At 32.1% G+C, this 14,226-nt stretch overlaps 1 protein-coding gene across 1 annotated transcript in view; it reads left to right on the top strand.

Moving 5' to 3' along the window:
• Window positions 1–14,226, top strand: part of LOC139527882 (uncharacterized) — a 39,322-nt gene that overhangs the window by 5,219 nt on the left and 19,877 nt on the right. The window contains exons 2-15 of the mRNA XM_071323557.1: window positions 739–804; window positions 2,225–2,311; window positions 2,768–2,967; window positions 3,665–3,711; window positions 4,811–4,989; window positions 5,679–5,795; window positions 6,476–6,551; window positions 6,987–7,072; window positions 7,857–8,017; window positions 9,293–9,429; window positions 10,045–10,318; window positions 11,170–11,262; window positions 11,562–11,685; window positions 12,506–12,582. Coding sequence (XP_071179658.1) covers window positions 802–804; window positions 2,225–2,311; window positions 2,768–2,967; window positions 3,665–3,711; window positions 4,811–4,989; window positions 5,679–5,795; window positions 6,476–6,551; window positions 6,987–7,072; window positions 7,857–8,017; window positions 9,293–9,429; window positions 10,045–10,318; window positions 11,170–11,262; window positions 11,562–11,685; window positions 12,506–12,582 — 1,661 coding nt within the window. The 5' untranslated portion in view covers window positions 739–801. The remainder of the gene's footprint in view (window positions 1–738; window positions 805–2,224; window positions 2,312–2,767; window positions 2,968–3,664; window positions 3,712–4,810; window positions 4,990–5,678; window positions 5,796–6,475; window positions 6,552–6,986; window positions 7,073–7,856; window positions 8,018–9,292; window positions 9,430–10,044; window positions 10,319–11,169; window positions 11,263–11,561; window positions 11,686–12,505; window positions 12,583–14,226) is intronic.

Raw genomic sequence — 14,226 nt, forward strand, 5'->3', positions numbered from 1 at the left:
ATACAACACATGTTAATTAAATCATGTGTAATTTGAATATCCTTTCATATCAGAATATTGCACTTCCCTCAGAGTCATTTATACCCCCGCTTTGAAAAAAAAGAGGGGTATACTGTTTTACCTCTGTCTATCCTTCCGTCAGTCTGTCAGTCAGTCCGTCCGTCCAATGAATATTTTTCGTCACATTTTTCTCAGGAACTACACTACCAGGATTTCTGAAATTTGGTTTCAGGCTTGATATAAGTCAGCTATACCGTGTGATGCGTTTTCAGATTCATCACTCGACAACTTCCTGTTTACCGAACACTTGCATATTTTTACACAATTAATATTATCCACTTGCGGCGGGGGTATAATCAGTGAGCAGTAGCTCGCAGTTTCGCTTGTTTATATAGGTTTAAGAAATCAGATTATTTCCACTTATTAGTCTTGAACAACAACATACATTTATGTACTCACTTTTATGATCTCACAGCCAAAACAAGACTCCAAAACAGGCTGTTGCATGTCAGTGGGATATTTGACTAAAATTAAATATTCAAATCTATAGCATTTTTACTACAGAAACAAAAAAGATTATCATATTAATTCATGTAATTGTTGTTACTTTGTTTATTCATGCATTGACATGAGTTTGAATGTCCTTTTGGTATTTTTTACATGAATTGCTATAACTTAATGTCTTTAACTATAACATGTACAATTGTGCATGAATTTTAATTCTTTTTTTTTTTATAGGAATGATCACAGTTGATAACCATAATGATGGAAAGTAAAGAATAGTACACTAAAAAGTCTGTCATGGTATGTTGATAAAATGATTGCTGTATAATGACTTTTTCAATAGTTGCTTGAACATGTTGACATTATCTTTAGTGTCTTTAACAAATTACCAGTCTGTGATAATTGACTGTAGAGGTTTACACCAGTGACATCCTTTATTTTGTTGTTCATTTGTCACATGTTTTTCTCATTGCAGAAATGGTAGAGTAAAATAGGATGGAAAAAATTAGAAAAATAATATCTTGTTGTAATTGTTACTGTGTTTTTTTTTTCTTTTTTCTACACACTGACTACACTAATTTCATATTTTAGCAGTAAGAATTAAAGATGAAATGGTAAAAAAAACCCACATAATCCAAGTGATATATATATGTTCCAGACCATACGAGTATTTGGACCGTACGCGTACAGTCCGGACCGTATACGTATACTCGTACGGTCCGACCATACGCGTACGGTCGGACCGTATGAGTATACTCGTACGGTCCAGCTGACCATACATGTTTTGGTATTATATGGGTTAAATTAAAAAAAATAAACAATAACCAAAAATTTGTAGCTTTAGTTCTCCAAGATGCTATTTTTACATCAGATGGGTAAGTGAATAAGCGTACAATTGAAATTAAATGTTTGTTTAATTCTATATCTGAATCCCATTTTTGTACTCTCGCTCCAGTTGACACTAACTACCACAAGGAATGTTATGTTTTTTTTTTATTAATTTACATTTACATGTTTGCGGTCCATTCATGTTCCTTTGCATATGCATTTTTTTTTAAAGTTCACAAATATTATAAAACAATTGAATGTCCTTGTACGTTTTGTTTACATACGTTAACCCCAATTTCAATGAGCATACTGGCCTTTAATTAATTACTGACATGCTAATTACAGGAGATTAACAGATTAAACTAGCGTGACCTTTTTAAAAAGTATAATATTAAGTTTTCATTTCAATATCAATTGAACTTTTTATATTAATTTGAGATATAAGATTTTTTTATCTGTTATTTACATTTGTATCTGATAAACTTGACCATCTTCTTATTATTAGTTGGACCGTACGCGTACGGTCCGACCGTATGCGTATTTTGAAAAAGTACGCATACGGTCCAGACCGTACGCGTACGGTCCAAATACTCATACGGTCTGGAACATATATACATACATGTATACAATATATGAATGAATCAGAAACCCAACGTTGTCCTTTAAATGAAAGGACATCCATAGGTCTTTAATTTCATGTACATGCTTTTACTATCATGACTATGTACGAGTTTTATTTTTTTGTCCAATTTATTATCATGATTACATGCATATTTAAAATTTGATTTTTTCATTACCAAGTGTAAGGGAAGGAAAACTTCATTGCCAACTCAATGATATTTCTTTCTTTTCACATTGTTCAAGTTTATAGTTTACATGCCTTTTGTTATAGTCTGGAGCAAGATACAAACCTGGGAGCAGGAAATTCCCAAGACGTCGAGAATCCCCAGCACCATCAGAAGGATCTGTTGGTTCTGAGGTAGGTTAATAATTTAAAAGAGACAGAAATAGTGATATGTATATGGTTGTAGGAAATCAAGACATTTTGATGTTACAAATTTTTACCAATGAAATGATACTAACCACACATTGATATTACAATATATTCAATCGTGAAACAAACAAATAAATTAGTTAAAATTTTATTTTATCAAAATTGATGTTGAGAATGGAGACATAATTGTATTGTGCATGTTGTATGAGATACAAGGCGGAAATCTGTGTCGCTAACATTCAGACAATCTTTTATGTTCAATTGCAAAAGTCTACACAAAAAAAAAAAATCTTTCGATTTGCCAAGAATATTTTTAATCAGCATATTGTGAACAATGACAAACTGAGAAAATGCAAACTATTTGTAAGATTTTTCTAAATTAACACATTCTTCAAAGAATGTATATACAAGAATGACTAGGAATTGTATATTATTTTTCAGGGAGGAGTTATTCCAAGACAGACCTATCAGGCTCCAGAAGGATATGATACACCCATTATCAGACAGTTTAGGGAATATCTAGATAATACTGGATTGGAGCAGAACTTTAAAGATCTTATTAAACTTTTACTGGACAGGAATGAACTGCCTTATAACCCTTATCCTGGGTTTGTTAACAGGTTCAGACAATTTGGTGAAAAGTAGGTATACTTGTATTGTTGTAGAATGTGGTATGTGATAGGGCATATTTTGTGAATTGAGACTTATATGTGAAATCTTTGTCTTGTGACATACTTATAGAAGTGAGATCAGTGAAATGTAAGAAATTTTATACTGTGCATGGATTCATAATTTTTCATTTCATGATTATTTGTTGGATATCAATTTTTGTGGAATTTGTGGGTTCAGGTAAACCACAATATTAAAAGTTCAATGAATGACAAACTTTGTATAGGCTTGTGTGTAGACTTTGACAAACCAACGAAATTAAATATCCACTTTCATCATGTACATACAAGATTTCCTTAATCCATGAAAATTGGTACCTACTAAAAAAAACTGAATCCACAGTACCATAATTGAATTATGACTGGTGTAGAACTGAGAACAAGGTAACCATGCACACACTGGAGAATGAGAGATTTTGCACATATGATTTAAGGCTCAATTATTTTGTTGAGATAAACAAAAATCAAAATTCAAAAAAGGGTATCCAAAATCCATAAGTAATTACAAAAGCAACCATTATACATAAAATTTGTGAAACAGATTGGTGATTTTTGCTAGGTGCAGACATTTTGAAAGGAATTTGATGGGTTAATCATGTTAATCTATATTTTGAAGCAATCTAGCCCTAACGATATGAAAGGTTTCTGTAATAAAGTATTTTAATTTCAGATTTCACATGGAACAAGAATCTGCGGAGAAAATTCATCATAAACTTAGTGAGTTTTATTAAAATATAGAGTTTTTATCGGAATATAAAGTAAAATGGAGAGACCTAACTGTCAAATAAAAAAAATTAAAGACCATTTTTTAGTTTTAAGCTTTAATCTCAGTTAAGTTTAGTTTAAACATATTTAATTATAGTGGATTGGGAAACAAATTTTGCAACTTATATTAATCCCTTTCCTTTTTGCCGGTGAGAGTGCTGCCTTGTAGCAACTTTAGCCTGCTCCGGTCTTTTTCAAAATCTACAAGGGTGTCTTTAATGTGCAAGAGATATGGGTCTCTCTTAACACAGGTCAGCCATTTATCGTCCCCTTTCGATGGACTATCATCGTTTCCTCAAGACCATACTCGCAAATGCTGTCAAGGGAGCGCTGAAAATTCAGTCCCTGAAATTTTCATCCCAGACGGGAATCGAACCAGGAACCTTTGTGTTAGTAGTCCGATGCATTAAGTGGCCTTCAGACTAGTGTTGTACAACACCATTTTATGTTTGATGATCATTAAATTTTTTTTTAGACTCAGATGATTCAACTATTTGTACAGTATCTCTCATGTGTAGATACTCATAATGAATAATATTAGCCCTGATGATAATACAGCATTTTTGTGTGAAATATGAATATTCTAGTATCTTAATAGAAATATTTATCCAAATTGCTGGAAATAATTAATTCACTGATATCTCTAAATCAGTTTCTTTCTTCTAGTGTATTAAGGGGAGATAACTCAGAAATTCTTTACTTTATAGGAGGTAAAACATATGTTGACGGACAGTTGACCCCCATTTTTTTATGATAATCTGTAAGCATTTTATAAGAACTATGTATCTTAATTTAAAATTCTATCAATTAGTTTACGGTACCTTCTATTAACATCATGATTGCTTTTTCTTGTTTTATACAAAAAGTGAATTCTTTAACATCTTGTAAATTAAAAAAAAGAGCAGTTTCAGATATTTGTTATAAATGTAGAAATGAAAATAAATATATCAAAATTTATACTACATTTTGACAAAGTATGATCATGATGATACAATTCTATCATATTTTGTGATGAAAAGAGTTTAATAAATTCAACTTTTTTTGTTTTCAGGAAATGCAATGAAGGAAACGTTCCTGCCATATCTGTTTACCGTTAAGAACCACAACACAGTCTGGGGTTTGTCTAGCATTCTCAAGGTCATCAATCCTCAAGCTTTATCTAAATATAAATGGCTGCTCGACGACCTCACTCCACATCCTGAAGATGTTTTATCATCGGGAGATTATACTGTGAGTGACAAACATTGTATTAGATAAATACTTGACATGGCAAAATGTGAACAGGTTTAGTTTGTTAAATATAGATTCTACCATTGCATGGAGTGTGATACGATATTTATCCACTCGAGACAGTTAAATTTTCATTAAAACGCGAGGCTCGCTGAGCTTTATAAATATTTAAAATTTAACTGTCGAGAGTGGATAAATATTGTATTACACGAGATTTGGTGGTGGAATCTGTTTCTCTTACTAGTGATTTTCAAACAATACGCAGGCAAACTTATTGCTTCTTTGCGACTGATCTGCAAAAAGATGTGTTCTTTCTATGTGATGTCATCAGGCATGGTTGCCTTTTTTCATGCTGTCACAATATGAAATTCAGTGGAAAACAAGAATATACGACGTCATAATCAGATTTTAACCAATGAAGAACTGAGATCAAACGAACCACACATTGATTAAATTTTTTTATACAATGGGTGCAGAAAGGGATAAATTGACGAAGAATTAGAATTAGAGAAATGAGATTTCTCTAATTCAGATTAATAGCTTTCCAAACTAGTTATTATTTTCTTTGTGTTTAAAATACATTCACTTTTTCTTTGGAACTGTTTGGTATAAATTCATATTCTCTTACTGTGGTCTGATGGGCAGGTGTTTTTAAGATCATTGAATTTTTTATTTTATTTGTTCATTAGAATCAAGTGATGTTAGCACTGGTAGGATCATGTGTATTTGACGGAACATATTTCCCACAAGTCCACAGTGTAACTATTAGGAAGGAGTACCTAGTATCTGGGGAAGATGTACAACAGGTAAGGTTTGTCCTTAGTGATTTTAAATGATGGTCTTGAAGAGTTGACAGAATGAGGGCTATTTCAATAAAATGTATGTGGGAGTGTAGGGAAGGACTTTCAAATTATCCCTATAACCAAGAACCATTTTTTTTAAGATAATTTTGCATAATGGTAGTATATAAACTCATACTGAAAAAAGATCCATGATCCACATTCAATAATTAAACTTTCTACTTTCCCACATACATTTAAATGGAATAGCTCTAAAAGAATAATGGTTGAAAAAAACCCAGAAAAAAAGAAAATCTGAGAGTGCAAGGTCATAAACAACTTCCATCATCATCAAAGAGAAAATTGGCCATAAAGTAAAGAAGAGAGTAAAACATGTATAATGAGGTGCTAGATATGAACAAAAAAGAAAAAGTGAAATAACAAAAGTATTGAACTCCAAGGAATAATCCAAAAAGTCCTGTAACAAATGGCAAAATCAAAAGGTCACACACATCTGACACAAATAGAAAACAACTGTCATATTCTTGACTTGGTTCAGGCATTCCCTTACATAAATATAGAAAATGGTGGATTTAACCTAAAAAATAAAGAAAAGAGAAAATGGCCTTGAACTTAGTTAACATTAAATGCAGTATTTATCAATTTATAATCTACTGTTTATAAATTATGAGTTTAATTATTTGCAGGGTGTGTCAATATTTGTAAATTCCATTATGGCAGAAATCGACAGCATGTACAGCAATCCAAGACATATCATGTTAGGTGAGTTATAAGGAATTGTATAGTCATGATGAGTTGAAAACGATTCCAGTCAATTAAAAGTTACTAATTATCTTGGACATTTGTGATCAGGGATACAACAAGAAACATATTTGATAACTGATGAAATAACAAAGCGGTAACAGGAGAAAAGATGGACAACAATTAATTTTCATAAGACTTTTGCATGCTCATAACATATTAACAATTCCCATTGAAAAAGCTAGCAAATGGAAGGATTACTGTTTGTTGAATACATTGTGACTGATAAAAAATCTAAAAAAATCCAATTTCAACAGTGCAAAAGATTTAATCAAATTTAACTGAAACCTGAAGGTTTAATAATTTTGTGTGAGGCCAGTATAAGTAGAATTTTATTACTGTGGAATTGTCGTATATTAGAGGGAAAGTCTTTTGATTCAGTACATTTTATTTCAGGTATAAACATTCCTTATGCTAACGAAGAATATCCTGATGTAGTTATGTTTGAGTTCTGGGATCCTGATAGAATACAAGGAGACAAGGTATAAGTATAGAATATCAAGTTTTCTGCATGTTGATAGTGATCAATATAAGGTACCATTTCAGTGTTTCTTTCTTTCTTAGATTGTCCTAACTAAAGAACAAATTTGAAATAGCAATTTCCATAAAATCATTGCACCATATTTATCATAAATTCTATTATAAAGATTTATTCGGTATTCATGTAGACATGTACAACAATAAATGGTCAAAGATCAATGTCAGAAAATTGAAAGCGTTTTTCTTTCCTCACTTTCCCAAATTTCTTTAAATGGAATAGCCCTTATCATAAATATAATACCATAATTTATGATAAAAGAGATGATTTTTCAATTCATATTGTTAAATATCCATTTTGAGATGGTGATGTTCCTTTGTCACATCTTATGGTGGAGATCTCATAAAACATGTTCAACCCGCTACATTTTTATGCCTCTGGCCCTTGTGAGTATTGTATGTTGTTTTTTTAAATTTTAGTTCATTTATATGTTTTGGAGTTTAGTATGATGTTCATGTTAGCCACACTAGTACACATTTTTATTTAATGGCCAGCTGAGTCCCACCTCAGGGTGCAGGATTTTCTCTCTGAAGACCAATTGGTGGCCCTCTGCTGTTGTCTGCTCTTTTGTCGGGTTGTTATCTCTTTGGCATATTCCCCATTTCCATTCTCAATTTTATATGTAATTAAATAAAAATTTATGATTTGCTGCTATCAGAGAATACCAATATTTTGTTAATTAAGTTTACCATGTTTACAATTATAGATTTTTTTTTTTTTTTTGGTAGGATGAGTTTCTACAGATTGTAAGTGATACAGTTGTCAATAATAAGTACATTCACATGGAGTGTGTCTTAAGAATCAGTCCTTATCATCCACAATACATGAGGGGTACAATACAATTCTCTTTAAACTTCTTAGAGATAAAAGATGACTTGATTGAGGAAGGGTGAGTTCTCTAGTATATGTTCAAGGAAGAACTTTTTTCACACAAAGTGCATTGAGCTGAAATTGTCTTAAGAAGTTAAGAACATCAGTTGTAAAGAATTTAATTCAACTTCATCATTCTTGTAAAATTAAGTGAACATACCAAAACGGAAGAAGTGTTAAAAAATTGCATGCAACATTTCTGTTTAATGTTATTAAGGAAATATCACAATTTCTCCTACATAACTGGAATAAGTCTATTGTAAAGTCTAATAAAGCATGATGCTTAGATAAATTAAGTTATATGTATAGACTTATAAACCTTATAAATGCTTTTAATAAAATTTAAACTGAAATGAGTTCAAATGACAGCTTAAGGAGGCTTGGGGCTATAAATCAATTTTATTTTCTATTATAGGATTTCACTATATTTTTTTATTAATAAACTTTATCATATACTTAATAGAAAAATGGGGTCACCGTTCATTTAAGCTCACAATCTGCCTCCGAAAGAAGCATACATTTTGGGTAATGTCCTTTTTTCTGTTGAACTAATAGGAGAATTAGAGATGATATCGTAAAATAAAGAATTAAATTACAGAAATCGTTTGAAGTTTACAATTATTTAGTTTAAGTACAGCTTATTTGAAAACAATAATAAAAAATGTAGGTCACTGATGAGTTAAAAAAGATATTTCAATTTAAATCCCAAAATATGGCATTTTTGCAGGAAAGGGAGATAATTTGGAGCTTTTTCAATGATATAACCATTTTAAAAGTCATCTGGGGCCAAATCGAATCGATTTTTTGCTGAAATTTTTGTACCCAGTAGCCTCCTTAAGGGGAAGTATATGTAATTGTACGTCTCTAGTGGAATATCTGAAAAACGAAAACGATAACTCCCTTTTATTTTTCAAGCAGAATCCACATGTAAAACTAAAAGCAATTCTGTGGAGTAGATAATTATGTACACTTCGCCTTAAGTTGCAAAGACATTAGTTAACACTGATCAGTAAGTCTGTCCTGTAATCTTCTTAATGAAGCAAGTTTACTTTAATGGTGTGGTCATATCAACTTAAAACTTGTTACAAATGTACACTTGTTCATAATGCTACATTTGTTTGTTAACTTTAAAAAAAAATGAACATGAAAATATGATGGGGAAAATCTGGTTTCTCCTCAGATTATGCGATGGAGCATAAAGTTTTGAACATGAATTGGGTAGTGACATTTAAATCTCCACCAAGCTGCCTGAATGATAATCATAAAAAAATAACATTGTTTTTTTGTTTTATAGTTTGCAGAGTTTTGCTGAGTATCCTATGGCCTCTCTACATGAAGGAGTATTTCTAAATGCGACCCATGCAGAAGCTTATCTGTCCATCTTCTCACCAACAGTAGACCAGTATGATGATCAGACACCAAGGTCACCTTGTAAGTATCTCCATGGTATTAGCACAACAATGTTATAAAATGACAGCTGCTTACTTCCAAGGTAATATAGTAAAATGTACAGAACTTTTGATTAATATAGTGTAACCTGCTTTATCCGACACCTGAGAATTCCAACATCCTGCTTTAACAGACACATTTTTCTGGTCCCCCAGTTTATCGGATAACACAGGTTACTCTGTAACACTATTCAATATAGATTTTTTTGTTGTCACATTATCTTGAAACTTAGTACACACACTGATGTGAACTTTTTAAACATATATCATGTATATAACAAAATGACTAAGATTTTGCTGTTCACTGAACATACACAATGTACACATTTATTGTCTTTTTATATAAATGAATTGTCATAGGTACATGTATAAATAGACATATATTGATATGCTAGTGAGCACAATCAGTAAAAATTAAAACAAAATTAGTTTTAAAACATAGGTGACATTTCAAGCAATACTCTGAAATTTTATCATATTGAGAAAAAGGTAAATTCAGTGTTTGTCAGTAGAAATGTTGACCAGTTGTCTCTGCTGTAAAGTTCAGATGATTTGATTGATAAAATAGTCATTTTAAATTGTATTTTAATTATTCAAGTACCACAGAGTAGACAGAACAAGGGCAGAGCGCCAACCAGTCATGCACCAAGTCGAGCACACAGTCGAGCACACAGCAGGGTCAGCCAAATAACAGGACATAGCAGAAATAGAAAGTTCTCATCAGCTCAGGGCCAAGATCTCACTCGTATAAAACAGCATGTGTATGACAGAATGGACCATATCAAGCCACAGAAAGTTAGAATTGATGGATTCCGGATTGGTGATGAGTCTTCATATGGACCATTTGCCTGGCAGATCACTACACCCATCAAGTAAGTTGGTTATGAGACTCCGTCATGTTGTGCCTTTCGGATACTTTAAGCAAAGATATCTAATAATGAACTCTATTCCGTGGTTTAATTGTTGTTTGTTTTTGTGTTACATGTTGTTTCTCATTCCTTTTTATGCCCCACCTACGATAGTAGAGGGGCATTATGTTTTCTGGTCTGTGTGTCTGTTCGTCCGTTCGTCCGTCCTTCCGTCCGTCCGTTCGTCCGTCTGTCCCGCTTCAGGTTAAAGTTTTTGGTCAAGGTAGTTTTTGATGAAGTTGAAATCCAATAGACTTCAAACTTAGTACACATGTTCCCTATGATATGATCTGTTTAATTTTAATGCCAAATTAGAGTTTTTACCCCAATTTCACGGTCCACTGAACATGGAAAATGATAGTGCGAGTGGGGCATCCGTGTACTGAGGACACATTCTTGTTTGTACATAAATTAAGCCTTTAGTTTTCTTGTTTGAATTGTTTTACATAGTCATTTCGGGGCCTTTTATAGCTGACTATGCGGTATGGGCTTTGTTCATTGTTGAAGGCCGTACAGTGACCTATAGTTGTTAATTTCTGTGTCATTTTGGTCTCTTGTGGAGAGTTGTCTCATAGGCAATCATACCACATCTTCTTTTTTTTTATATCTACTGTATTTTAAAAATACAGGTAATGTGCATTTTATAAATATTAAAAGAATTGTGGTTGAAAGCAATTCTTCATGATTGAAAAAAAATTCCATACTTTTCAGCAAGTCTTTAAATTCACAGTATGACAAGTTTACAAAACATGTTTTTTACACTAGTTTGTGATAATTTTTTTGGTTAATTGAAAAGATTATTCTTATGTTTACAGAGCCTACTTACAAAAGAAAATGGCTAGTCATCAGATGCATGCAGAATTGTTTGAAGCAGTACTCTGTGGAATTCTGTTATGGCTACTGGACAGGTAAATAACTATATTTAGTGGAAAAATTTTACGCTCAAAGAATTTTAAAAGTAACTTAGGTAAAGCAAGGAAACAGGAAATCCATGAACTCTAGGATTTATTATCAGTCCAAAGTTGTTTGACTTTATTTTTGGTCTTTTAACTTAAGATATTAAAAACTCTTAAAAAGGCAAATTTGTGTTTCCTCATATTTCTTTATATTAGGTCCTGTGATAGAAATTCGAGATAGACATTTGATTTGGAAGATTTCATCACCATTGACACTGATAAAAAATATTAATGTTATTTTTTGTTTACAGAGAATCGTATGACAAAGATCTAACTGTTGAGTTGTACAAACTAACCCACAGTACTGCAGGATCATTATACCTTATAATGGAACAGAATAAAACATTACGTTATATACTCAAAGCTTTTGTTAATGTGAGTAAAGATCATTTTTATGCCCCATTTATGGGCATTATGTTTTTTGGTCTGTGCGTCCGTCCGTCTGTCCATCTGTCCCACTTCAGGATAACGTTTTTGGTCGAGGTAGTTTTTGATGAAGTTGATGTCCAATCAACTTGAAACTTACTACACATTTTCCCTTATGATATGATCTATCTAATGCCAAATTAGAGATTTTACCTGATTTTCCCGGTCCACTGAACATAGAAAATGATAGTGCGGATAGGGCATCCATGTACTTAGGACACATTCTTGTTATGATATGAATTAAATAAGTATTATGCATAATGATCATCATGATTTACTATTAATTGTTGGACAGAATAAACATTTCACTTTACATGAATAAAATGAGACATAAGGTTTTATTGAATTAGACAGTACACCAAAAACACAAGTAACCAAACTAAATATTGAGGGCAAATAGATATGTGAAGGAGATGTGGTATAAGAGCCAATGAGACAACTCCCCATCCAAGACACAGAGCCTTGGCTCAAACTGAACAGCAAGCTATAAAGGGCCCCAAAATGACTTGTGTAAAACCATTCAAACGGGAAAATCAACAGTCTAATCTATATAAAAAACAAGAAACAAGAAACACTTATGAACCACATCAACAAACAACAACTACTGAACATCAGATTCCTTACTTAGGACAGGTGAAAACAAATGCAGCGGGTTTAAACATTTTAATTGGTACCAACCTTCACCCTTACCTGAAACAATAGTTTAACATAACAACATAGAAAGAAATTATTTCAACCATAACATTTATAATATTTTGTAATGTTTTAGAGACAAGAAACAGGACCAATGAGGGAATACCTGGCATTGTACAGAGAATCGTTTGTTCATCTGTTCCTTAGTAATTTGTAAGTACATGTGGCTTGTTATATAAAAAAGAAGATGTGGTATGATTGCCAATGAGACAACTATCCACAAAAGACCAAAATGACACAGACATTAACAACTATAGGTCACCGTACGGCCTTCAACAATGAACAAAGCCCATACCGCATTGAAAGCTTGTTCAAACGATTCATCAATCCTAGACTCAAATATCAGTCAATGCACTTCCAATATTCAATGGATTCATTGTAAAAACGTCAATAACAGTCAAGTGAAAAATGTGACTTCGGACAGGCACATACATAAATAATGTGGTTTGTTATGTCTATTCTGATAACTTTTGTCCCATGCAAGGCAAAAAAAAATAACAAATGCACACGTTTATCATAGTTTAATTGTGTAAGATAACAGTTACGAAAAACCCACATGTACATTCAGTATAAAACATAAAATTACTTATTCATCTCAGAATTATAAAGTGAAGCTCACTTCATGATAATACTATTAATATAGTAAAATTAAAACTTTTATTTTTATATGATATACAATTGATGTATAAATTAGAAATGACTGATATTTATATGTAAATGAGTCAAGCCTATAATGTACAATAATGAAGAAGGTTTTTCATGAAATTATATATCAATTTGAAATAACATGAAAAAGGGACAAAAGATTCGAAGGGTACATTCAAAACTCATGATTCAAAGAAAACAGTGATCTGGAAGGTTTTTTTCACAATGGGCCCAGGGCCCCTCAAAAATAAATTCAATGGGCCATTTTAAAAAATAATGGACCATGTTGTCAAATGAGTGGGCCATTTGAATTGACTTCTGTAAAAAAAAGAAAGTATCAGTATATTTTGGCAAAGAGGTGTTGGTACTTACCTTTATGATTTTAAATAAAATCATGGATATTGTTCCTGTGATTTTGTAATTTCAATGAATATACAATAACTTCTTCCAACCCCAACAATATTTAAGTTAACCTTTATCACAATGTTTAAACTGGTACTGTTGCCTTGTTCATGTTCATGTTTTTTTTTTGTACATTAAATTTGGGTCTTCGTCGATACCATACTTATTCCAAACGTTCCGTATCAGAGGACATTTCAGGCATTTCCTCAGCACTTCTTGTATTATTATAACTTCATCACGGTGACAAGAATAACAGTAAAGAGTATCATTAATTCATAGAACAAAACAACAAATCGCTGAAGTCATGTTTACAAAATGTCAAAACGAACCAAAGACCAAAAATGAAAAGGACAGTTAACTGTCTTTTATGGAGACAAAAACTATATTTCTAGAAAGTCTTTGGGCTTCTTCAATCGAAATAATAGCAAGCTAAACTAATGAGATTATTATAAGAGTTAAATCTCGTCTGTACTAGCCAAATTTCACAAATTTAAAGTTGTTTATAAAAAAATGTATCATGAATGAGGTTAATTACGTTTTTCGGGTTATCAGTTAGACCACATGGTTCTGTTATTACAATAGGAAAACACCGAGACGTTAAATCGCATGGTTCTATTATCATAGGAAACACTGAGACGCCCCAAAAATATATGTGCTCCTATTATTGGAGGAACATTACACAGTTGTGTACACACACATGGCGGCACGGAACACGATCAGAAATTCATTTGACGATATCTAAACGTTTCG

The sequence above is a fragment of the Mytilus edulis genome, chromosome 6, assembly GCF_963676685.1.
Source record: "Mytilus edulis chromosome 6, xbMytEdul2.2, whole genome shotgun sequence".
NCBI lineage: Eukaryota > Metazoa > Mollusca > Bivalvia > Mytilida > Mytilidae > Mytilus > Mytilus edulis.